The 25,889-nt window shown below is 35.4% G+C and overlaps 1 protein-coding gene across 1 annotated transcript in view; it reads left to right on the plus strand.

Annotated features, from left to right (window-relative positions):
• FAM19A2 (family with sequence similarity 19 (chemokine (C-C motif)-like), member A2) overlaps window positions 1-3,081 on the plus strand; it is a 522,099-nt gene extending 519,018 nt beyond the window's left edge. The window contains exon 5 of the mRNA XM_011972929.1: window positions 930-3,081. Within this exon, the coding sequence (XP_011828319.1) occupies window positions 930-941 (12 nt within the window). The 3' untranslated portion in view covers window positions 942-3,081. The remainder of the gene's footprint in view (window positions 1-929) is intronic.
• Window positions 3,082-25,889: the final 22,808 nt, after the last annotated feature.

Raw genomic sequence — 25,889 nt, forward strand, 5'->3', positions numbered from 1 at the left:
TCTCTTGATTTCTGCTGTGTCAATAATCTCTTTTCTTCTCCCCTCTTTCTCCCTCTATCCTCTCCCTCTCTCTCGAAATCTTTTTTCCTCTCCCCTCCTTCTCCCTCCCTCCTTTCCCTCTCTCCTTCTCCCTCTCTCTGTGTGTTTTCCTCTGTATCTATGCATATATAGATATGTATGTATATATGTATCAGTTATTCTATCTGTTTATTCTTTTCTCCTGTATACAAATGGTCTTTGGACTTTGGTAGGTGTGAAGTTAGTATGAATGTTTCTGAGTGATACTTAAAATAGCATTAATAGTATGTTCTTATCAATTTTATGAAAAATTTGGGGCACCTTTAACATTTGGTACAACATTTTTCTATTCCTTATTGTTTCTCTCCCCACGTATTTTTGTCCCCCATAAACAGATTTTTTTTTCAAAATATAATTGACTCAAATAAGCCCTCAATTTTTAAACTATTTCAAAAATGAACTTTATGGAGCCAATCCCCAAGGACTTTTTGAGAATACGATGTGGCTATTTTGCTGGGAATAGAGGTCTTTCTTCACTGAGGCCTAGTATGATGTGTTTATGATATTTAGGCTATGGCCACCAAGCCTATGCAACAAAACAAGGATTCCAGAATCACTCTCTGGGTCTAAGAGGGATATTGTTATCACCAGTTGGGATAATTCTAGCCACAGTTGTATTCATTTGGATAATTGTGCAAGTGACTCTAAAAATATTGTGAGATGATAATGAGAAAAAAAGTATATTTTTATATGGTGGAAATACCTGCATCTGGTAGTCCTTTAAAATTAAGCAATGTATTTGAATAGCAAACACCAGCATTTTGAGTTACCAATTAATTTTTAATTGTGTTTAGTTTTAAGATTACTGTTATGTTATGAAATGTTGACTGTATTTTCTTCTTCCTTTGTAGGTAACCCATTAACCCAGGAGAAATCAAGTGATCCTCAAGGCTGATGACATTGAACATACGCATAGAAACTTAACTCCTGGGGTGATCTTGAAGATTTTTATACCACTTGAAAGAGGCGCTCAAGAGTCTATTTCCAAGGGATTTCATGGCCTCTTCTTGAAATCAAGACTTTTTAAAAGTCAGACATGAACTTCTATGTCATGAAGATTTCAACAGATTTGAACTGTGTTCCACTTGTAAATTGTTAAAAGAATTTGAAGTCGCTGTCTGCGGAGCTGGTGAAGAGTTGTTTTTTCAGGGTGATGTCAGAGACAGTCACCTTTTGAGTTATTGGCTCCAGATGTGACTACTTTTCTTGTTTCTGCAAGCTGTATCCCAAGTGCACTGTCCTTCTGTCCTGGATGTGTTCATTTGCTAGTGGGACTACACATGGCTTTAATGACATTTCCTTTGAGAACTTTTCCTCTGGCATGGTGTAGACTGAGACAATTTTATTTATATCCTAACCTTGGAGCTCGGAAAGCCTACATGTTTTAACATCTTAAAGTTGCTTTTGTTAAAGGAATGGAAATATATATCCATTGGTAATAACATTGGCAAGTAATAGTTATCTGAATAAATCAATCATATAAGAATGTATAGACAAGCTGACATATTTCCCTAAGGCTAACAACACCCTCCTGAAGCTCTTTGTCAAATATGTAGTACTTAGAACTGGATTACCATTTTCATTATATAATACTTTGTACCTCTAGAGCACTCTCCCTTTCTGTTTTTTTTTTTTTTAAGTGAACTTTTCTTTAATTTTTTATGTTTACTTATTCCCTTCACAGAAATCAGCAGTGAGCAGTCAAGTTACTGGGTAGCCTTCAGTTCCAACAAAATTGACAGGGATGCATGTGAGTTTCTGATTTCTTAGCTTGAACATTATTCACTTAGATTTCTTCTAGTATTTTTTTAAAAAACTGTCCTATCTCATTTTAAAAGACTTTCTTTTGCTTGATCCCAATGACTGTTTGAATGCTTATATATTTGTTCAATCTGTTGATAGAAGAAATTGTTCCTTTTCCTCAGTCTCAAATTTATAAATATTTGCTTACAGTTTTCCTATTCAAACAATTTGTTAGGCCAATATTTTGTGACATTTTTGTAGCCATTTTAACATTTATGGTTTTGGTTCTACAGGAAAGTCATAAATATTTAAAGGCCTTAAACATGTATGTACTTTTTTTTCCCTAAGTTATAGAATGTATAATTTTATACTACATTTGTTTTATTTCATTTGTGATATGAAGGGAGAGAAGAAAGAAAATTGTGTAGCCATTCTATAACAATATTGTGTAAACCTATAGTTTGAAGGAATGCAAAGAGAGGGATTTCTGTGTTTTACTCATTTTAGACTACTCAGAAGATGCTTCATAAATTGTCCTTTTAGAATTTCCATCATGGAAGGTGGTATGTAAGGAGGTATGGAAATATCTTGTATTCTAAAAACTCACTGGTATGGTCAGTTAGACATACGTTGGTTTCCAAGATGGAGGCCCATATATCCTGGGGAACTTTGGTCTATTAGTTTGTGACAATATTCAAAGACCAATACACTACTCAGACACTTTCCTAGGAAGAGCAACTAAAAATGTAAAATTGGTTAAAAATAAAATCTGAAAAGTATACATCTCCCACTGAACTAAAATCCACTGTCTCATAAGTTCATGGAATGAAATTACTTTCTGCCTCCATTTTAATCATGCATAAAATGAATTAGATGGCTTTGAGTGGATTTTCACAATGGCTCAAGACTATATAAAATTATATATATATAAAAAATGGTTGTCCTGGAATTTCTGCATCAATTAGAATATCATTAATTTCTTTGTAACCAAGTGAAAAGCTATACTTTTTGGAAATTATGAATTTGTCCTAGGTTTGTTTGAGATTTGAGATTATAGATCATACTTCTCATTTTTAAACTATGTTCTTTAAATCAACACTGGAAACTCTGTATTATATACAAGTGTAATACATGCATATAATAGAAAAAAATACGTGGAATTTCAAATATACTAACTAGATTATCCCCAGTAGATTAATGTTGTGACTATTCAGAAAAGGTGAATAAAATTGGGATATAAAATGAACTGTCTTTCATAAATTACATTTATAGATCTGTTTTCTGTGTTTTATTTTAAAAGCATTTCAGTTATTATCCAGGGAAAACTCTGAATTCCTGGGGAAGATGACATAAGTTCTTCAATCTTTTTTTTAATAAAGATCCATGGCAAATCTTGCCATTTACACAAGGTTCCAATATACGAATGCTTCTTTGCTAGGATACAATTGAAATAGATATGCTTAACACTTGTGCTACTTGCCCATTTTGACTGTGAGTACAACTGGCATAATTTGCTAGCAATATGTAAAATGTATTTTATGAAAATTGTTAAAGATAATGACCTAGTTATCTTTCAAAATATGTATTAAGATATTAAAATCACAAATATGACTATAATTTAACCTTTAAAAAACTTTTAAAACTTTTTATTTTTAAGTAGATTAAGACTCACAGGAAGCTACAAGAAAGAGCACAGAGGGTTTCTTTGAAAACTTTCCCCATCTTACCCAGTGACAACATTTGACAAAATCATATAACATCGTCAAAACCAGGAAATTGACATTGATTAATATTATTAACTCAATACAGACCAATTCAGATCTCACCAGTTGTCACATGAGAGTGTGTGTGTGTGTGTGTGTGTGTGTGTGTGTGTGTGTGATCCTTATCTTGGTATCCATCTGTTGTAATATCCTGGAACATGGATGAGATTACAGCGTGAGAGTATGGTCCAATGAGTGACTGATTTGTGGTAATTCTTTTGAAGTCCTCTATTTTCGGAATAATATCCTATAGCTTTATTTTACTTTATTTTTTCTATACTCTTGTTGCCTTAACACAATAGAAACTTCCAGTTTTAACATCAGCGTGTACTATAAGTGATTTCAAATATGCTATTGTTATTAATGGGTAGGAGGATATCTGAGAATTTGCATCTATGATTAAAATAAAGAGAAATTTTAATTTTGTTCTTATTTCCCTCAACAATACTTGCACTATTTACAACCAGTGCTATATTATTCAACTGTGACTTTCGATAATAATTGCTAATAGCATAGTAATTAATAGAGTGATTGAGACTTGATCTTTTCAAAGTTTTTATCATTTTCTCAATTCATAGATAATGCATCCATATGAAAGGGCAATATATGCAAAGAAACAAAGAAATCAAATTGATCTGTTCATTATCCAGCCCTTTCTCACTTTGACTCACTAATGTGATGGGCAGAATTAGGATGATACCAGACACAATGCTTAGAGAAAGTGAAAAGTTGGGAGAGGCATATACTGATTATCTTCTGTCCCTGCTACCCAAATAGAGCTCTCATGGTAGAAGGTTACTATTTCTATCAAAGTAAGGGTCTTTCTTTTTTCCTTCCTGCCTTTCCTTCCCTCCTTCCCTCCTTCCCTCACTCCCTCCCTTCCTTTCTGTCCTTGTTTTGTATATATAATGCTTTGGGAAGAAAACATTGAAATAAATATATTTAGATTTCTTGCAGATTTCTTTCTCATTGCTTTGATATGCACTGTGTGAGTTTGGGAAAAGTAGTACAATTATATGACAATTAACTGACAATTATTGAATTCCTACTAGGCACAAGCATGTTTATCTAGATTGAATTTTGGGGTTAACTGAAGCTTAGTCTTAAAAATGGTCTTTCAAATTATTTCAAAAGATATTTTCTCCATGCCCTCTGTTTTTATGGCACTATGCTAACCAATGGGAAAGTGGGTATATAGAAGATTTATGAGAATTTTGTATTTATTTTGATTTTTTGTATTTGTTTTTCTCCAATATATTGCAAGTTGCTAAATGGTCTGCACTATACCTTAAGCATTTTCCTGGATGAGCTTATTTGTTATGCAAAGCAATTAAATTTTATTCTAGAAGTTATGTGAACATGGCAGGGCAATGCATGTTCCGTAAAGCTGTGTTTTACAGATTTTAGCAAAAATGTGTTTGAAAATCTCAAAGAAGAGAGGTTGTGGGCATGCAAAGAAATTAGAAAGGATTAAAATAATCTAGGAGAGAGCTGTTGAGAGTCTGAGTTTGGACTATATGACTGACGAAAATGTGAAACATGACTCTCAATCCTGGTTGCAATTTCAATTACTTGAGAAGTCTTAAAAAATGTCTATGCCCAACTATCTGAGATTCTCTAAATTGGTCTGGGATTAGGGTCTGTGTGTAGGTATTTCTAAAATAGTTCCCTGGGTGAGTCCAGCATGCATCCAGAATTAAGAGCCTCTAATGCAGGTTTTTGCCAAGGTTGAAATGAGATAGGTGAAATGATTGGTGAATGAAATGAAGATGAGGAAGAAAACTACAGGAGGTCCTGAGCCTACTAAAATGGAATAATAGAAATTAAGCTAAACATGAGAGAAAAACTTGGAACTAAAACAGGGTGAGAGGCAGGTGGCGAAAACAATGAGTTCATTTTTTAAGTCTATTGAGTTTAAAGTGCCAATGAAACATTTAGACAGATCATGTTAGATAAGAACTGAACAGGTTTTATTGGATTTTTAATTAGAGATTATTGTTGGCCTTGGAAAGAGCAGTTTCAATAGAATGCTTGTAGAATTGAGATTCAGTGGGTTGGGGAGTGAATGGGAAATTTGCAAGTGGAACTAGCACATATAGACTTCTTTTTCAATGGGAAGTGAAAAAGAAAAGTAAGGTAGTGGCTATACTAATGAAGCAGAATTTAAAAAGAATGTAACTTTCTTAATATGAGAGAAATAGCAGTATGTGTGTCTATTCTGCAAAAGAGGAGGCAGGGAAAAACAGATAAAAAGTGTAGGAGTAAAATACAGTAATCCATGAAGGAAGGGGTATCCATATTTAGATGGAAAGCAATACGTAATATATGCAGAATAAGGAAGAAGTTCCATAGGAAATCTTATGGGGTTAGAACAGGGAAGAAGCACTTTGAGTTTGGCCTTTGGTGACCTTCAACAGAGCAGTGTTCATAGTATGATAGCTCATGAGTCAAAGAGCAATCATCAGAGTAATGATTAGCACATAGGTGATTAAGTTTGTGCCTGAGCTACTGAGGTTTAGTTAAGTTGTAGCTCCAAGATCATAAACAGATAAATGAAAAAAAATTAAGTTCAGCATCCTTATTTATTTGTAAAATGGAAATGCTTTCATTGTCTACCTTATAGGATTGTTGTGAAGATTCAATGAGTTAATATATTCAAGGAACTTAGCACAGAATCTAATGGTAACTATTTATTAAATGGTGGTTCTTTCATTGCAAAAGATATGACAGTTCTGTTTGCTCTTCCATTGCATAAAAATCATGTTGATGGAAAATAATATATTCATATCATATATGACATAAAAGGGTTTGGGGCCAGCCGGTACATGTGCTAAATAAGAGAGAAAGGTGTGCAGGTGTTATATTTAAATCACCTATTTTTGAGAATTTTGTAGCTGAAAGGAAAGCAAACGAGTAATCTTAGTGGCAGACTAAGTGAAAATATTTTTCTGGCAGGAGAGACCAGAAGAGTTTATTGGCCAAGGGCAAACAGTCAGTGGAGAAAGAGAAATTGATTTAAAAAGGGAATAGATCAACATCCTGGAGGAAGAAGAAATAGGTGATGATGGGAATATTAAATGGAAGTGTTAGTGTGAGAAGGAATATATACTTCTGTTCAATGAGATAAATGAACAATGTTGAGAGAAACTAGAGAGAAATTCAAAAGTGGGGCCAAGGGAAATAATGCTTAAGGGCCTGTGGGCTGAGAGAATGACATACACAGGTCTTCAGAAGATAAGATTTATCTGTTGAGCTTAGAAGGGATAGACCTGGGTTTTCTGCTCTTCCCAATGAGAGCAGAAAATATCAGAAACAAACTTTGGTAATTCTAGATATTGAGAGCTCAAAAGATAGTAAAGGCACAATATAGAGCATTTAATGGGTAGAGATGTGTCACTGTCCATCAGTGTTGCAATCTGGACAGAGTAAGGGTGAAAATGAATAGCTGGCATCATCTTTGTAAGAAGATAGGCAAGATTTAAAAAATGGCTAGCCTCTTTTGAGTACTTAACTCTGTCACAAGTTCTTTCTATGTATTTTACATATATTATTTAATTTACTCTTACTCGAGACAGGCAGTATTTTTATTACCATTATGTAATAAGAAAAGTGGGGCATAGAAAGGATAGGTAGTTTCCCTAGTGGCACATATAGTCAGTAGCAGAGCCAGGATTTTCACATCTGTAGTGATAAAATGTAGAGAGTTAGTATATATACATGCTATAGCATGCTATAGTATACTATATAGGGTTTAGCATGACTCAGAGGGCAAGTAAAATAGATTAATGTTTATGAATCTAGGGAGGGGTAAAGAGACTAGAAATAGTTTTGAAAGTGGAGAGCAGTTTTAATAGGGAAGAGTAATAAGGGAGAAAGATACATTAATTCATTAACAAATATTTTTGTGTTTCTACTCTGCACCAAAAACTGTTTTAGATGCTGTGAATAAAATATAAGTGGTAAGGTTTACCTTTCTTTCAAATGATAACACTTCTGGCAGGGGTAATAAACTGAATTTTTAGCAACTTAGCTTAAGAATCTTCAGAAAAATTCCATGAAGCACTGGAACTGCATGGCAGCACTGGAGAGAGAATTGGCTGAAAGTGAAATGGAGAGATTGTGAAGAATAGGGAGGAATATGCTCCAAAAAGAAGCTTACTGTTTTGATAAGGGTAGATCATATTAATAATTAGGAACCTCAGTATTGCCTGAGTATTTTTCAGAAGAAAGACGCCAATTGGTTTGTATTCTAAGGGTTTATGTTTGATTTTCATTTGGAAGTACAATTTTCTATCTTTGTGTTTACCCATAATGGATCAGGGAAGATTTGTTAAGGTGGTATAGCAGTTACCTACTGCTAAGAAACATGCCACCCCAAAACACGATGGCATAAAACAATAAGCATCTATGATTGCTCCCCAGTTTGTGGGTCAGCTAGGAGGGTCTGCTAGTCTTGGCTGGACTCACTCCTGTGTGTATTCGAATCTGTGGTTGTGCAGGCAGTTCTGCTGAGTTTGTCTAGATTTTCTCAAATGTATTGAGAGTATCTGGCCGAAAACTGGTCTAGGATGGTCTTAGCTGGAACAACTTGGCTTGAGAACCAAGTGGTGTCTGATCCTCCAGCAAGCTAGTATGGCATGTTCTCATAGCAAAAGCAGGGTTCTGACAAAATGAATACCAGGAGGTTCAGGTTCAGAACTGGCACACCATTACTTTGGCCACATTCTATCTTTTAAAGCAGGGCCAGCTCATATTCCTGAAGTGGAGAGACTCTACTTCTTAATGGAAGTTGCTGCAAAGTCACACTGCAAGCTTAGATATTGAAAAAGATGAAGAATTGAATTTTTTTTTCCAATTACTTACCAGTAGTGATTTTATGTTAGTTTCATTCCCTTTAAATACATAATTTGCTTTTTTATCTGAAAACTGTTCTCAGGCCTAATGTGATTTTTATACACATCAATTTAAAATTCTTTCATGGCTCCCCATTGTCCTTATATGAAACCTATACTCTGTATCAAACATAAATGGCATTCCATTATCTTGCCTCTGTCCACTTCTTCATATACATTGTGCCTGTGCTACTAACCCATCACACCTAAGTCCTTTTATATCGTTCTTTAAATGCACTGTTCTCCTACAAACCTCTCATTTGTGTCTGAGGTTGGACTTTACCCCTTCTTCCCCTGGCCTTTCTCTATTCATATAATTAAATTTAAATTATCAAAATCTCTTGAGTAATTAATATTTTCACCATAACATTAAGTGAATGAACATTGAGATGTTATTACAAGATTACTGTTGGTGAGATTGTTTTGAAGGAAAGTTTTCCCAAAGCCGAACTCCCCAAAGGGACTTAAATCAGGGTTCAACAAAGAGTAAGTGGTATTAAATATTTAATCTCAATATATATTCATATATATATGTGTGTGTGTGTGTGTGTGTGTGTGTGTGTGTGTATGAGAGACCGACATTTAATAGTTTGAATTGAAAATATTTTACATAGATTTAAAGTTGCCAATGAGGTGATTATCTGGAATCCATTTCCAAATCCTCTTTTTTTGGTGAAATGATTTGAGACAGAGAAAAATATGCCATGGTTTTCTTTCACAGTGCCTGCCTCTGCCAAGTCTCTCCTGATGCCCATAGACAGACTTAGCTGCCACACTCCTGTTGCTTTCCTTTGTAATTGCTTATTTGTTAGATGTCTTTCTAACTTCTGCAAGCCTAATCTCTTCCTCTCAGTTATCTTGTTGTGTAATAGTGCCTGGAATGCAGCAAGCAACCAAGACATTGCTTATTAGAGGAATCATTGCAGGATTTAATATACACTACATAGACACACTTGGTAGTACCTGAGTTTGCTGATTGACTAACTTATCCTTACTCAGAGATGCTGAATATCAGCTGTTAGAGAAGAGTCTGGCAAATGGAGCATGATGGTGATTGTGATTTGCTGTGCAAATGTCGCGTTAATCTTTTTGTTTTCTGGCTGATAGTTAAATCTCTTGTACTGTACATCAAAAGTGTCACAGCTAAACAATCTGAGGGATTAAATGACTCCTCATAATTTCTGCGTTGTTAAATGGCAGAAGGATATTATGTAATCACTGTTGTCAGTGTATGTTGGTGAACTGTTATGGAAAACATTTTCTTTTCTACTTTGAAAGCATTAGGAAACACACTCAAATTACATTTTAAAATGTTTTCTTCTGGAGTACACAAACAATCTATTTCAGTGCTATTTCACTGTCAGTCATTTCAAGTATTTTACTATAAATGCCCCCAGCAGTGGTCACCTTTTATATTCAATGCTTTTGTGTGTGTGTGAATTGCTTCTGTGATAACTCTTACAAAATTAATTTTTTAAATTATTTTCTGTTTTGTCGTGACAGCTACATATGTATGTTGTCATTATGTCTAAACACTAATAGATGCTTAAAGATTTTGTTGGCTTAATTATTTCTGATAACATTTCTAATGATACTCTGTGAAACTCATTTAACCCTCTACATTTTACCTCTGGCTAAACATTAGGCCCCCTTTTCTTGTCTCGTGATTCCCATTAAGTTTTCAAAAGCTAAAAAGGCCCATTTTCTATTTTAAATGACTCATTATTGGAACTAGTTTCAAAGAGAACTGTGTGGCAGTTAAGAAAGGAAAGGTATGAGATATCTCTTTCCATCTCTTACAGGTTTACTCAGAAAGAATACTTGAAAATAGATTACATATAATTACTTCACAAGGAGCTTTTAAAAAATCCAATTACAAGATTTCTAATTTAAGTAAAAAAATGGGAAAAAGTAAGCTCCAGTCTCACTTAAATCCATTGTGCTATTTTGCAGAATATCAAGTCCATCTTGGGAGTTTAACTGTGGGAGGACTTTGTAATAGCACTGTCTCCCTATAACAGGATTCCACAGATAGCATTATGATGAGTCTCCTGTATGTGTTCATTTAATTTCAGGGGTTGCTGCACTAAACAATAAACCAAATTTGAGAGCCTGAATCCGGATGTATCTTGTCAGTTTCTTTCCCAGTCAGTTCAATCAAATGTCATTCTATTCAATTGAATATGCACAGGGTGAATTTCAAGTAAGAGAAAATTTAACCTGAGTGACAGATTTTCTCTAAAAGTTACTTTTGTTTGATTTCTTCTTTTTTTCCTTTCTTTACTGTGAAACCACACAATGAAATGGAAATCAGGATGTCAATTCTGTTGCTGCTGCTGCTTCCTGCTTCTGACTTAGGCATTTGGATGAGTAAAAGTAGTTGCTTCATATATTGCTCATGTGGATGTGCAGGATGTGCCGTATACAAAAACCCAGAAAGCACTGTTTACGGAGGCCATTATGTGCATGACACTAACTAGAGTTGTATGGTGCCCAACTTGCATGACTGTAAACAGAAGACCTCTGAGCTTCCTCATTTTGAAAGAGGTATTTGCTTCCTGCTTTCTTTCAAAGGAATGCAGAGAATGAGAATGACAGAAGTTTTGACTCGTGATTTAGGCACTATCTGAAGGCACTTTAGGAGATGTGAGCCCTGAACTGATACATTGTGACCCTAGGCACACAAATTACTTAAATTCTTTGGGTCTTAGTTTTCTGATCTGTGAATTATAAATAATAATATCTGTTCTATCGATATAGGATTTTTGCTCCTTAGTTCAGCTAAATCTGGGTTCTTGTCTCACAATGAGGAAAAAATAGGCACATGGACACACTGAAAGGTAAGGAGGGCAGAGTTTATAAGCAAAAGGAAAGCTCCCAACAAAGAGAGGGGTGCTGCATGTAAGTTTTCACCTCACAAATTGAATACCAGGCTACTACACATAAGTTGAAGAGGCCAGGCTCCTCCCCTGCATAAGGAATGATGGTGGCTCCACCTCATTCTTCCAGTGGGCATGCGGGCCGTTAGTCTGAATCACTGCACATTGACTGATTTCCCTTACTGCACATGTGTTAAGGGATGGAATTTTTCACTGTGGGCATGTTTAGGCAAGCCCCTGTTTACAATGACATCAGTGGATTGGAGGTTCTCCGGGGACCCTTCCCTATTTGTTTAGGCATTTGGCTATCTCCTACCTCTATCATTCCCTCCTCTAAAGAAGTACATTTAACTACCATTAGAATAAAGATAAGGAAAAGGAGGAAGACTGATCCTGACCACTTGCTACTGACAAGGGACACTGTTTTGAAAAAATGGCAGTCAGATATCCATCAGAGGCCTATCTAAGGATCCCTGGTAAAAAAAAAAAAAAGGGGCCATCATTTGTAGCTGTGGTTACATGACCATTTGGAGTTCGATGGCCTGAAGGCAAGAAGAGACAAACTAAATTATTAGAAGACATGGATCAAAACTAAACAAGGAGAGGGTAAGGACAGCTAAAAAATCTGGAGGATGCCTACACGACCAGATAACTGGTGGCTATAGTTATGCCTACTAAGATTTCGGTGCATGGAGCTTGACTTTGGCTAGTTCCCTTGGTCCTATTTTCCCAAACAAATAAACCTCTGGATTATGGGCACCCTATTTATTCCTATCACCTGGGAGGATTTGCAAGATAATAGCCCAGAACTAGAATATTGATTCAGATTTTTATATTACCCATCCCTTTTTGTTTCTTCTGAGCTGCAGATGGAGATAGCTAGTTGGTTCATGGGAATAAGCAGGGTTAATATAAAATGTAGGTGAAAATCTTAAAAACAACTAATGAGTCTAGAATTTAATGACAAATGTATGACAAGTTTTGAAACATAATTTCTCTCTCTAGTCCTCATTTTTGTTAAAAACAAATCATAATAGGACTGTGCTGTTTGCAAAATAAACTTTATTCTTATACTTGGCCTGATTATTTGCATGAAGTGCATCAAGAATAATTACTTTTATATAGGCTTTTAAAATTCACTTTGATAAAACTGTTCCATAAGGAATCTCATGTAGGACTTTTTAAAGCCAAGCCCAACCACGGGTTTGTACCCTCAAATACTATGAGTTGGGTGAATTCCTCTCTTCTTGAAGTTCCAAGAACGTGGGGTTCCTGGTCCTGTTAGAAAGTGGAATTCTTTATTCATCACAGGTTAGAAACTCTGCACAGGGACTGTGTAGACAAGGTACGAGGCCCGTTTTCCCAAAGGGCTTTTATCAGCTCTGCAAGTCGAAATTGATTCCTTAAAATGAAGCATACCCTTCCAGTCAAAGCCTTGGTAAAGCAACCAGTTTCTCCAATTGCAACCTGTTGAAAAAGAAAATAGACTCCTATTACACTTATACAAATAATCATATTGCTATAAGTGAAGAATACTCAAAGATAGTCTACAGATTCTAGAAGAATCAGGCAGAGAGACAAACTTGCTCCAAATTTTGTTCACAGAGTTTACCTTACTCAATTGTTAAAGACTGTAAGTAGCTCAACATAAAAATTTCCTTCACTCCAAAAAACAAAACGAGGATCAGCAATGTTTTAAGCAAAAGTTAAAAAAAAGATTACTTCAGTTGTTTATTAATTCCATCCATTTCATTATTATTCTGCTTGATATTCAGGAACATTTCAGCTCTTCATGAGTCCTCTACGTTTTTTTCTTTATTCCAAAGCCACAATCTCCAAAGTTATCAGAAAGCTGCACTTGAGAGCACCTGTCAAAGTTCTATAGATGATTATAAACCATCTTTTGAAGAGAATTGAAACAAGACAACAATTATCTGCGAATAACAAAATGTCCAGGATAGTTACAGTTAGAAACACAATTGACAAAGAAATTTGGTTATGTGGTTTACAACAACTTGACAACCTTAATTACGATTGATAGCATATATTCAGACATGAGAGTTTTAGAAATCCCATATAATTTTGAAACATAACATTATTCACTAAAATATAATCTGAAGAAGATTAAAAATGATTTTGGCAATCCCATGTACCTAAACATCTCAGATAATCCTGTTTACTTCTCTTCTGGATGCTCTAGGGGCCCTCTATAGCATTCAAAAGCTAGGGCTCAGGAAAGACAAACTTGAAACTGAAGTTTGATTTTTGGAAGCCCGTTAAATATGTCTGAGGTATAAAACACTTGATATTATGAAATATAATTCCAGATTACCATGTTATTTATTTTGCCAAAATGATGACTCAGAAATTTTAAAACAAGGCCAAAAACCTTTACTCATTATGAGGGAAGACGGCTTTTCAAACAATTTGTCTCCTGTCTTCTTTTTGTTTTCCTTGGCAGTCTATCTGCCAGGCAAGTGAAATATTTTCATTATCCTTTACTATTACTTGAAAATCTTGTACAATGGAGAGAAAGTCAAATTTCACCCTTGCATTAGTTTATTATTAATGTCAACTCCAACTTTTTTATGAAACCTTATAGAAAATTCTATTTAATCTTAACCAATTTGACCATGAGACGATATTCTTATAAACCTTTTCTAACCCTTTATAAATTTTTGTGAAAGAGCAGATCAGTTCTCTAAGAAAAACCTGCTGTGCTTTTATTCCAATGTTCAGTTCACAGAAAAATAATATCCTTTTTAACTTTAGCCAATGTCCACACAGAATTTCTTTTTACAAGATTAAATTTTTAGAAACTTTCCACAACTTGTTTAAACTTTTAGTTTTATCTTATGTAATTCAAAACAAACTTTTAATCCTAGGCAAAAATTTACATTTCCATGCCTTTATATAATCTTTTACTAAAAAACACATTTTAATTTTCTTTCACACCTGGCATGTAAATCTATTTTCAGTGGTCTGAATTACATGTTATAATAGTACCTCATAAAAATTTTTAATTTTAATGTAAAATCTAGTAAGTTGTTTTAATTATACACTATGCATTAGTAAAGTTTGACTCCTACAACCACAGTTAAGGGTGTGGTTAATTCCATATGTCCTCAAGCCTTACCAAGTTGTAAGGTAGGCAAGTCAAACAGTTTTCAAAGACCAAAGAAGCAGTTTACAATCTTAAAACATTTAGCAAACCTAGTATCTAACTTGCATAATTTAGACTACCTATTTACATTTTAATGACATCTGTGTTTAACCAACAATCTTTAAGACTTTTTATTTCTCAAAGATTAAAGTCACATGAACTGAAAGGCATTACAGCTTTTACTTTTCCTTCAAAAAAATATTTTTCTTTAAGCCAGTTAATTAGAACTCATTTTTTATAGACATCACACACAACACATATATAACTACACAAATAGAAGAAGATCCAGTAGTTATAATATTTTTAGTTTGCCAGTCTTCTAATTAGTTTATTGGCCTCTGGGTGTTGCCCTTTAAGAGCAGGGCTAGGAAAACATGTAGTTTCTAGGGCCTAATAAACAGGTATAGCTGGAAGATAAAAACAGATTTTGAGAGGGACTTATTCACCTCTAACTCCTGGAGTTCAATAAGGAAAATAGATGTTTCTTCCAAAATGGAATCTGTGGTACCTTTTCTGTTTTTCCCAAGGAGTGTCAGGCCATCAGAAATTACTTTAGGGCCTCTCATGGGTGCATTAAGAGTGGCAAGACAAGGTGGAGAAAAGTAATTCAGTTGACTGAGGAAAAAAAAAAAAACAAAACCACTTTTCCAGCAAAACAAAGTCCAAGAAGAGAATAAACATAAAGATCTTTAAAATATACCTGTAATTTGGATATCCACTTTTAATTAAGCTGAGCACTCTTCTACAAAATCCCTTTAAATCCCTTATTACCTGACTTTAGCCATCCCAAGTGGCCAATATTTTTGGCTTTTGAGCTTCATCAAAAGCAACCTCAACAAATGACACCAACAAGCCTCAATTAAGACATGCAATGCACACCAGATTGGCTACAGCTTAAGACCAACCAGTTTAAGGTTTGGGAAGTTAACTTTTCTCAGTGTGAAGAATGCATCCAAGGGGAGTGTCCTGTAGTACAGGGACACAATTACCCATCTGTAAGGAGAGGACAGAGAAGGAAAAAGGAAAAAAGAAGGTGTTTGTTTTCAAAGGAGTCCCAGATTTCAGGATGCATTTGAAAGGGGTAAAGACTGAAGATTAATGGCCCCTCATCTAGAAAGAGGGGAGCAAGGTGTCCTTGGTTCCTTTCTCTTCCTAGAAAATACCACAGTTCATGAGGGAAAGAAGGAAAAAACCCTCTTTTCTTCTTCTGTCCTTATATCCCCAGGTCCCAGAGATCTTGACAGGGTGCCACCCATGGGTGCCAATGCAGCTTTCACCCATGCTAACGGGGCCTAGTGGGTGGGATTATCCATTCTGACTCATGCATTGACTTTGTCCCTGCTGTCAGTAGCCTTTGAGTTCCCTGCACTTCATTTAAGCCATGGTTACTAACATGACCTCTATCCATGAAACAGGAGGCTTGGCTTAATTGGCAAGAATTCGTCATGCTCACCTGCACTGTGCCTTTTAACCTTCATTGCCATCTGCCTCTGGATCCCTCAGATCCAGTTTTCTTTCCTAGGGCTTTGACCCAAATCTTGGAATTGAGTTTGGGAATAAAGAACTGCCCCAGGGGGTGCATGGACTCAAGTCCCAGGTGTCCCTCACCAGACTGGCTGTTGACTCCTTATCAATAAGCCAAGTGCTAAGGTGAAGCTGTGGGATTGGGTCCTTCTCAAATAAGGAAGAGAAAAATGGTGTCCTGTGAACTGGGGTACTGGTCTAATAAGACACCTTTCAAGAGAAATTCTCTAGCATAAAAGTTAACTCCTGACAGGGAGGAGAAATAAAAACAATGTAAGTGCTGGTAAAGAAGATGCCTGGGGGAAAAAACCTCTTATTCCTATGCAAATGGATTTTTCCAACAGGGAGAGAAACTTTTAATTGCTATCCAACCAAATTGGATGCCTCAGCTGGGGGATAGTGAATGGGAAGACTCCGTGAATGCATGGTGGGGAACATGGGCCAGCTGGCTGCATGGAGCCCATCCCAAGGCCATCCTGGGGCCTGGACAGTGGCTGTGGCTCAGTCCTGCCCTGTGTGGCCATTGGGTGCCACATGCACATTTGGCAGACATGGCTGTGTTCCCCTGCTGGGAAGGAGGGTGGGGCAGGGAGCTGCCATTCACCAATCTGTCATGTGAGCATGCCTGTGGCCATTGTCTCACAACCAAGGAAAACTAGGTACATGGACACATTGAAAGGTGAAGAAGGCAGGATTTATTAAGTGAAAGAAAGCTCTCAACAAAGAGAGGGGTCCTGCATGTAGGTTTCCACCTCACAAATTGAATACCAGGCCACCATACACAAGTTGAAGAGGCCAGGCTCCTCCCCTGCATAGGGAGTGAATTCCCAGTGGCTCTACCCCATTCTTTCAGTGCATATGTGGGTCCTTAGTCTGAGCCACTCCACACTGATTTATTTTCCTTACTGCACATATGTTAGGGGATGGAATTTTGCACCATGGGCATGTTTAGGCAAGTCCCCTGTACATAATGACCTGAGTGGGTCAGAGGTTCTCTGGGGACCCTTCCCTATTTGCCTAAGCATTTGGTTGTCTCCTGCTTCATCACTATCGACCACCAAGGACCATTATAAAGATTAAGTGAAAGATTGGTTGGTTTCTGCAAAGTTATAATGCTAGACAAATGTGTTCTAACATTATTACCATTACCACAATGTGACAGAGAAGATACATGGCTGTTGATACTCTTTGTGAAATCTACATCACATTTTCTATCAGTGAGAGAGAATTATTAAGCTCTAACATTACATTATTAATTAAAACAAGGTCACACTATACTGTGGCTCTTACAAGTTTTTAATATTATAATTATGGACACATTTTCTTTTAAACATTCATAGATATGAGTAAATAGTATATGTCTATGACACTTTTATGCTATTCTAATCATTGAATAGATTATATTTGATCTTTCATTCCCAATTATAAATGAAACTGGCTTTCTTCAAAAGTCCAGCTCTAAGTCAGTTAACAGTCTTATTTTAATTAAATATTTATTTCACAAGCATTTATTTGGAGGTGTAATGTATGGTTTTAAATTGTCTACAAATTTTAACTCATTTAATCCTCATAGAACTTCATGAAGTAGGTACTCTTATTGTCTGCATTTTACTGATGGGGAAATTGAGGCAATCAGCAGTTAAGCAGTTTGCATAGGTCACACAGCTAGTAAGTGATGAAGGAAGATTCAAATCCCTAGCATCTGGCTAGAGTCTTGCTCATGAGTAGTAACGTGATATCAATCATGGAGTTTCCTACAGCTCTGTATAGGAAAATGCTGTAAATCCTGTGAGCAATATGCAATGATGCCTGTAATTTCCTAGGTCAATTGATTTGAGTGCTGTACAAATAAGGCCAAGGTTAAAGGCCAGATTCTTAGGAAGAACTTTATATGTAGATCAATGCAGTTTATTTATCTAGATCATGTCTCCTATGGACTAGAAAAAAAATAAACGAAGAAATGAGCAACATCCAACACAAGTGGATAATCATGTGCTCCCTAATGCTGACTGGAAGTCATCTTTGCATATTTGCACAACGATGATAACACACAGGATGCTTTCACAAGCCCAGGTTCTTTCACATCTAGCTCATTATTCCTAAATAAATGTTCCCACCTACTATTATTAGTAGATGAAATCTTCATAGAATTTGAACAGACTACCATATGGAGATTTACATGTCTTTTGTTTAAAGTATGTGGCTTAGCCCTGCACTGTAGATGTGTTAACACCATGGTCAAAGAAATTCTATTTCTGAGAATTATTGTGTAACCCAGACATAGATACACCAACTCTTTGTATCATGATCCAACCCTAATTATTCTTCCAATCTTTGGAAATGGGAACTACCTTTATTATCCCCGATCTACATTAACCATGATTCCTCAATGATTATCATTCAAGTGCTGATTATCATTTGGTGCTGTCATCTATGAGTTCTTTCATTAATTCTGAGAGATAATTTATGTGAAATGGAGATATAAATTCATTAAATAGTCTCCTTTCTTATACATATGCATCTGATAACTAATTTTTTCTCTGAATTACACTTCTTTTGTAAAGAAGTAATACTTTTTGAGAGAGCAGATAGAAGTAAAACAGAAATTTTAAAAGGGTATTGTATTTTAAGACACACCTACTATAATACCAGATACTTAATTTATTTAATTTCATTTTATACTTTCTAAATTCATATGGAAATATGCATAATCATTGTGAATTTACAGGGAAAATTGATTCAGGCATGTAAGTATCTCAGGGCTACAAAATATATACAAAAAAAGCTGAATGTCAAATCTAAGGCTTCTCAAACTCCAAAGTATGTGTACAGTACTTTCTATTATGTTTTGTAATTTTCCTTCAACCACCTAACAGCATAATTTTACAGCATCTAGCCCAAACAGAGGGATTTTGGTTTGCTTTTAAAAGAAAGTAAAGAGATTAGTTTTACTAGCATTTTCCATGTCTCAGTTTATGACTCTCAGTTAATATTTATACAAGCCTATACTCTACAAATCTACATTTAAAATTCTATGGTCTTTTGTACATTTTTTGCAATAGTTGGTGCTCATTATAGAGCTCTCTGTGTAGTCACATCAATATGTTTAGGTAAACTCTTCTTCAGTTTCAATTGCTTAGTCATTCTTGAACCAACTTTCTGTTAGTCTATAGGAATCCACCGGTATCTTTGACTAAGGATTCCCAGAAATAAGCCTTGATCCACTCCAAAACAAAATTGAATCTTTTGCTATATCTAGAACTAATCCACTCAGGATTTTTTTGGAATGGAGAAAATGTGAGAGTTTACTGGAATTTTGAGGGTTGCTTTCACTTAGAATCCTAGTTATTGAGGTAAAAGAAACTTATAGTGTTTGGCCAGTGGTAATTTGTTTCAATATATTTTGCTTATTTCATGGAGGCTATCCTTGAAAGACAAACTATTATTGATGACAAGCTGAGGCCTTTTATTTCCCTGGATTCTTTTATTATAGGTGCAATGAGGCACAAGGTTCTAACCTGAGTTCTGTTATCATTTCAGTTAGCTCCTTAATAATATTTTAAATAGTAAATGTATGCAGTAAAATATATTAACATGTTCTAATCACAGATTCATATCAAGTATAAACAATTAAAGTTAGATTTGCAGTTAACTTGTTCACTTTTAGGAAATCTATACATATATAAATATTTCTTGATCCAAAATAATAATTGCAGATTTTCTCTTCTCTATTTAGACTTTCTCTCTAAGTAATGTCATCCATGCTGATGACTCCCCAAATGTGTATCTTCAGCCTGATCTTACCCTTGAATGCCAATCACATTACTCCAGCAACCTACTTGACATCTCCACTCAGATGTCTAACAGAATATCGACAAAACAGAACTTTTGATTCTGTCTCAACCTCCAAGCCTTCTTTCAGTTTCCACTAATTTTGTAAATATAATCACCATATGCTCAGGTTTTCATGTTAAAAACTCAGAATCATCATTGATTCTGTTCTTCTTTTCTTACCTGCACATCGAATTCATCAGCAAGTATTATTAACTCTATAGCTCCAAATACTCTGCATTTAGTTTTCCCTCTTTCCTCTCCTATCACCTCAGTCCTATTCACCATAATCTCTTACCTATAAAAATGAAAAAGTTTCTTAACTAATCAGCCTATTCCTATTCCTACACTCTATTCTCCACACAGTAGTCAGAATGGATTTTTCAAAATATAAATCAACCTTTCAACAAATGGTCTTGGGGCATTTGAATATTCATACGCAAAACAGACAAACAGAAAATCTTAACCTAAACTTTCCACTTATACAAAAGCTAACTCAAAACAGATTATGGACCTAAATGTAAGATGTAAACCTATAAAGCTTTTAGAAAACTATGGAAGAAAATATTTGGGATATAAATGCAGGCACATACTTTTTTGGCTTGAGACTAAAACATGATTCATAAAAGGAAAAAATGCTAACTTGTACCTCATCAAAATTAAAAACTTTTGCTTTGTGAAAAACTATATGAAAAGGTTGAAAAGACAGGCTACAGACTTGGAGAAAATATTTTTGAACCACGTGTCCAATAAAGAACTAATGTCTAGAATATATAAAGAACTCTCAAAAATCAACAGTTAAAAACCAAGCAATTCAAGTAGAAAATGGACAGAAGACACGTGAATAAATATTTCACTGAGTAGAATATAAATATGGTAAACAAGTGGATGAAAACGTGTTCAAAATCATTAGCCACTAGGGAAATGCAAATCAAAAAACAGTGAGATATTACTACACAACAATTAATATAGCTAAAATGAAAAGTAGCTGCCTAATTTACATTCCCACCAACAGTGTAACCATGTTTCTATTTCTCCGCAAGCTTAAGAAGCTTGACTTCTTAATAATCTTCTTAAGATTAAGAATCTTCTTAAGATTAAGATTATTATTAATGACTTCTTAAGAAGTTTGACTTCTTAATAATCACCATTCTGCATGGGGTGAAATGGTATCTCATTGTAATTTTGATTTGCATTTCTCTAATGATCAGTGATGTTGAGCTTTTTTTCATATGTTTGTTGGCTGCATGAATGTCTTCTTTTGAGAAGTGTCTGTTCATGTCCTTTGCCCACTTTTTAGTGTTTTTTTTTTTCCTTATAAATTTGCTTAAGTTCCTCGTAGAGTCTGAATATTAGACTTTGGTAAGATGGATAGATTGCAAAAGTTTTCTCCCATTCTGTGGGTTGTCTGTTCATTCTGATGATAGCTTCTTTTGCTGTGTAGAAGCTCTTTAGTTTAATTAGATCCCATTTGTCAATTTTCACTTTCATTGCAATTGCTTTTGGAGATTTCATCATAAAATCTTTGCCCTTACCTATGTCCTGAATACTTGAATGGTATTGCCTAGATTTTTTTTAGGGTTTTTATAGTTTTGGATTTTACATTAAAGTCTTTAATTCATCTTGAGTTAATTTTTGTGTGAAGTGTAAGGAAAAGATCCAGTTTCACTTTTTGGCATAGGACTAGCCAGTTCTCCCAGCACCATTTATTAAACAGATAATCCTTTCCCCATTTTTTTGGTCAGGTTTGTCGAAGATCAGATGATTGTAGGTGTGCTGTATCATTTCTGAGTTCTGTATTCTGTTCCATTGTTCCATGTGTCTATTTTTGTAAAAATACCATGTTGTTTTGGTTACTGTAGCCTAGTAGTATAGTTTAAAGTCAGGTAGTATGATGCCTCCAGCTTTGTTCTTTTTGCTTAAGATTGTCTTGGCTCTACAGGCTGTTTTTGGTTCCACATGAATTTTAAAATAGTTTCTTCTAATTCTGTGAAGAATGTCAATGGTACTTTACTGGCAATAGCACTGAATCTATAAATTACTTTGGGCAGTATGGTCATTTTCATGGCATTGATACTTCCTCTCCATGAGCATGGACTGTTTTTCCATTTGTTTGTGTCCTCTCTTATTTCCTTGAGCAGTGGTTTGTAGTTCTCCTTGAAGAGGTCCTTTACTTCCTTTGTTAGCTGTATTCTTAGGTATTTTATTCTTTTTGTAGCAATTGTGAATGGGAGTTCTTTCATTGTGGAAGACAATGTAATGGTTCCTCAAAGGTTTAGAACTGAATATACCATTTTACCTAGCAGTCCCATTACTAGGTACATACCCAAAGGAATATAAATCATTCTATTATAAAGATATGTGCATGCTCATTGCAGCAATATTCATAGTAGCACAGACATGGAATCAACTCAAATTCAGTCATTAATGGTAGACTGGATTAAAAAAATCTACATAGACACCATGGAATACTATGTAGCCATAAAAAGGAACAATATCATATCCTTTGCAGGGACATGGATGAAGCGGGAAGCCATTATCCTCAGCAAACTAATGCAGGAACAGAAAAACAAACACCTCATGTTCTCACTTGTAAGAGGAAGATGAATAATGAGAACACATGGACACATGGAGGGGAACAACACACACTGGGGCCGATTGCAGGAGGGTGTGGGTGTGGGAGAGCATCAGGAAAAATAGCTAATGCATTCTGGGTTTAATACCTAGGTGATAGGTTGATAGGTGCAGCAAACCACCATGGCACACGTTTACCTATGTAACAAACCTGCACATCCTACACATGTACCCCAGAACTTAAAATTTAAAAAAAAATACAGAAAAGTAGTGGTAATAACAAATGAAGACTGTATCAATTCTATTACTGTCATAAATGCCTAAGTCCAAACTGGGGACTGGAATGTAGTCAAATAAGTAAATGTATATACTAGTAGACAGCACTAAACAAATGTATGGTGGAAGGAATTATTGAGTTGTTCTGTCTAGGAGTGTCCTCAATATATTTGTGAACGGGTACATTGATGAGTGGATACATGTCTATAGGTGGAATACAGAATAAATTGCAGTTGCACAATCATTACCTTTAAGGATCAGGAAGGATAAAGGGGATGGAGAGTCACATCTCACTATATTACATCTCTCTACTACCTTGTCTCAAAAGTGTTAGTGTGTCCTTCATTGAATGGAGAAGAAGCAGAACTCTGGATTGGGAACCGTCTTATTGAAAAAAGCTTATCTGGCAAAACCTCACAAGAATTCAGAGGAGCACACAACACTCAGAAACATAAGAGGGTTTCATAAATGATGGAAAGCTAAATGCACTGGACGAAAAAGTCCTAATGACTCCTTTCATAGACTTGTGGAATTAAGCTTAGGGGCAGAGGAATATTCACTATAGAATGAACAATAGAATGTATGTATCAAATTCTGACAGAAAAATTTCCTTGTTTATCATTATCACTGTCAACTCAAAGCCTGACATTTGTGCGAGATAACTCAGTCAAAGTTACAGTCAGGGATGATGATTTTTCTAGCCTCTGCTGCCAGGTATTCCTGCTGTTTTGCCTAGAAATCATGGCAAAGGGACTAGTAAACAATGTTTCCATATGCTGCAGTTGCTTGAATTATTCCTCAGATTCTCTTGTCATTTTTCATATGTAGGAACTCATTAGACACCTAGCGGAAGAACATATGGAGGGGAACAATGATGCTATTGGTAGAAAATGCTATATAATAGACACAGTATTTATATTCTAAAAGTTCTTGCTGTAAACAGCTTACTAGAAACACTAAAGTCTCCTTTTCCATGCATTAGGGAGTGACATAATTATCACTATTTTAGACACAAACACAACATACTCTCTATTGAAACAATATATTTACTTGACTCCTGGACAGAAGGGTTGTCTTCCCTGATGATTTTTTTTTCCAGTAATGAGAGTTTAGTTAGTGAGTTTCATAATTCAGAAATCATAATTCTGCAGAAGAGAGGATGCTGCTGAATTTCCTGTAGCTATGACCTCCCTCAGTGGAAGAACACTTGCTTTAAAAAGACAAGTGTCTGGCTTAGCGGTTTAGAGCTTGGAACCTGCAATCAGAAAGACCTGGGTTCCAGTTCAGATCCACTGCTTGGTACAAGTTATTAATGGTCTCTAAGTATGAATTTCTTCATCTTTAAAATGAGGCCAATAGTATCGAATTCAGCAGTTGTGAGAATTTAGCAAAATAATTAAAGTCAGGTGGGTTCTGGCAGGTAGGTTGTTATCATCCTCATTATTGGGCAGTTTCATAACCAATACGTTTATTTTAAAAGTACTTTTATTCTACTAGGCTAAAAGGTAAAAAAAGGGGACATTCAGATAATGGAAACTTTTATTTCTTCACCACTAGTTTTGAGTTCTATTATTTAAAGTCCTTGGCTTTTTCTCTGTCACCAATGTTAATGGAAAGTTTTCTGTAAGAACAATAAATTCATTTGAGATATGATGACAGGGAAAGAATCCAGATTCAAAAACCAAGCATTCGTGTAATTTTTTTTTTTTTTTTTTTTTTTTTTTTTTTTTTTTAAGATAGAGTGTTACTCTGTTGCCAGACTGGAGTACAGTGGCATGATCCCAGCTCACTGCAACCTCCACCTCCTGGGTTCAAATAACTCTCCTGCCTCAGCCTCCTGAGTAGCTGAGACTACAGGCATGTGCCACCACTCCCAGCTAATTTTTGTATTTTTACTAGAGACGGGTTTAACCATGTTGGCCAGGCTGGTCTCGAACTCTTGACCTCGTGATTCGCCTGCCTTAGCCTCCTAAAGTGGTAGGATTACAGGTGCCCAGCCAACTTTTTATAATATTTAATAGCTCTTCAAATACTAAAATTGCAAGGGCAAAGTGTACCTTGAACTCAAACTGGGCTTCTTCTAGAGTACCAGCAGACTGGATAATAAGTTTTCTTTTCTTTTTTTAGAATCTGTCTTCAAGAAGCTGAGAAAAGCAGAAACCTGGGAATTAATGGATTCAGTGTTGTAAATGTAAGTCTGGATAAGAAAGGATGTGAAAAATAATTTTTTGTGATTGTATGCTTCGATCAGTTTATCCGGGCGTTTACCACCTTTCCATTTTTGTAAAGCTTTGTAGGGATAAGCCATAAGCAATTACGCCAGAAGACAAAGCTCACTTTGTTTCCTTTCCTGTGGAACAGGTTGAAAGGATAATTGCTTCTAGTGTCTTACCATGTAGATGAGTCTTGATAATATGAGGAAATCAGATTTTTCTATTTGTCAATCTAGTCTATGGAAAAATATGAACACTACAATAGACCTAAACATTAACCTGGAGTTTTAAATCAATCCAATAGTAAACTGATAATCGTGATATTTATTATGTAGAGACAAGGCAATCGAAAGTGATACAGGGGCTACTTCATCAGGGACCGTAAGTCCAGAGAAAGAACGTCATCTAAAGAAAGATAGTTGAACAGTCATCAATGGCTTTATTTACACATGTCAAGTAAAACAGAGAATTTAATTAATTATTCAAATAGTTGAAGCTAAGAAGAAGCTTATTGTATCTTTTGCTTTTCTGGTATAAATTGGCTTGATAGAGACAATGAAATAATTGTGTAGAATATGAGAAACTGCACATTGCTTGGCTGAGAATAAAGGAATTTATAATTTGGTAATATTGAGGTCAAACAATGCTGAAGGCTGATTTTTATGTTAAATAACTTTTTTCTATAAAAGAGTGGTTGTACTTAAAATTTATAGCATTGCTTATGGAACCAAAAAAGATAGTACAGAGGGGAAAATGTCAGGATATCCATTGGCTCTATTATAGTATAGCAGCTTATAGCCGTTTTATGGATTTATTGTAATAGTTTTAAAAGGTCATTGAAATATGAAGACAGTTGTCAGGCTTGGCTCTTTAAGAATTTGCTTTCAGCAAAGTTATCAATGCTTATGTTGATGGAACTTCCAGGATCAACCTTAGGCTGATGGTTAGATCCA

Source organism: Mandrillus leucophaeus, unplaced genomic scaffold (assembly GCF_000951045.1).
Source record: "Mandrillus leucophaeus isolate KB7577 unplaced genomic scaffold, Mleu.le_1.0 Scaffold132, whole genome shotgun sequence".
NCBI classification, from domain to species: Eukaryota; Metazoa; Chordata; class Mammalia; order Primates; family Cercopithecidae; genus Mandrillus; species Mandrillus leucophaeus.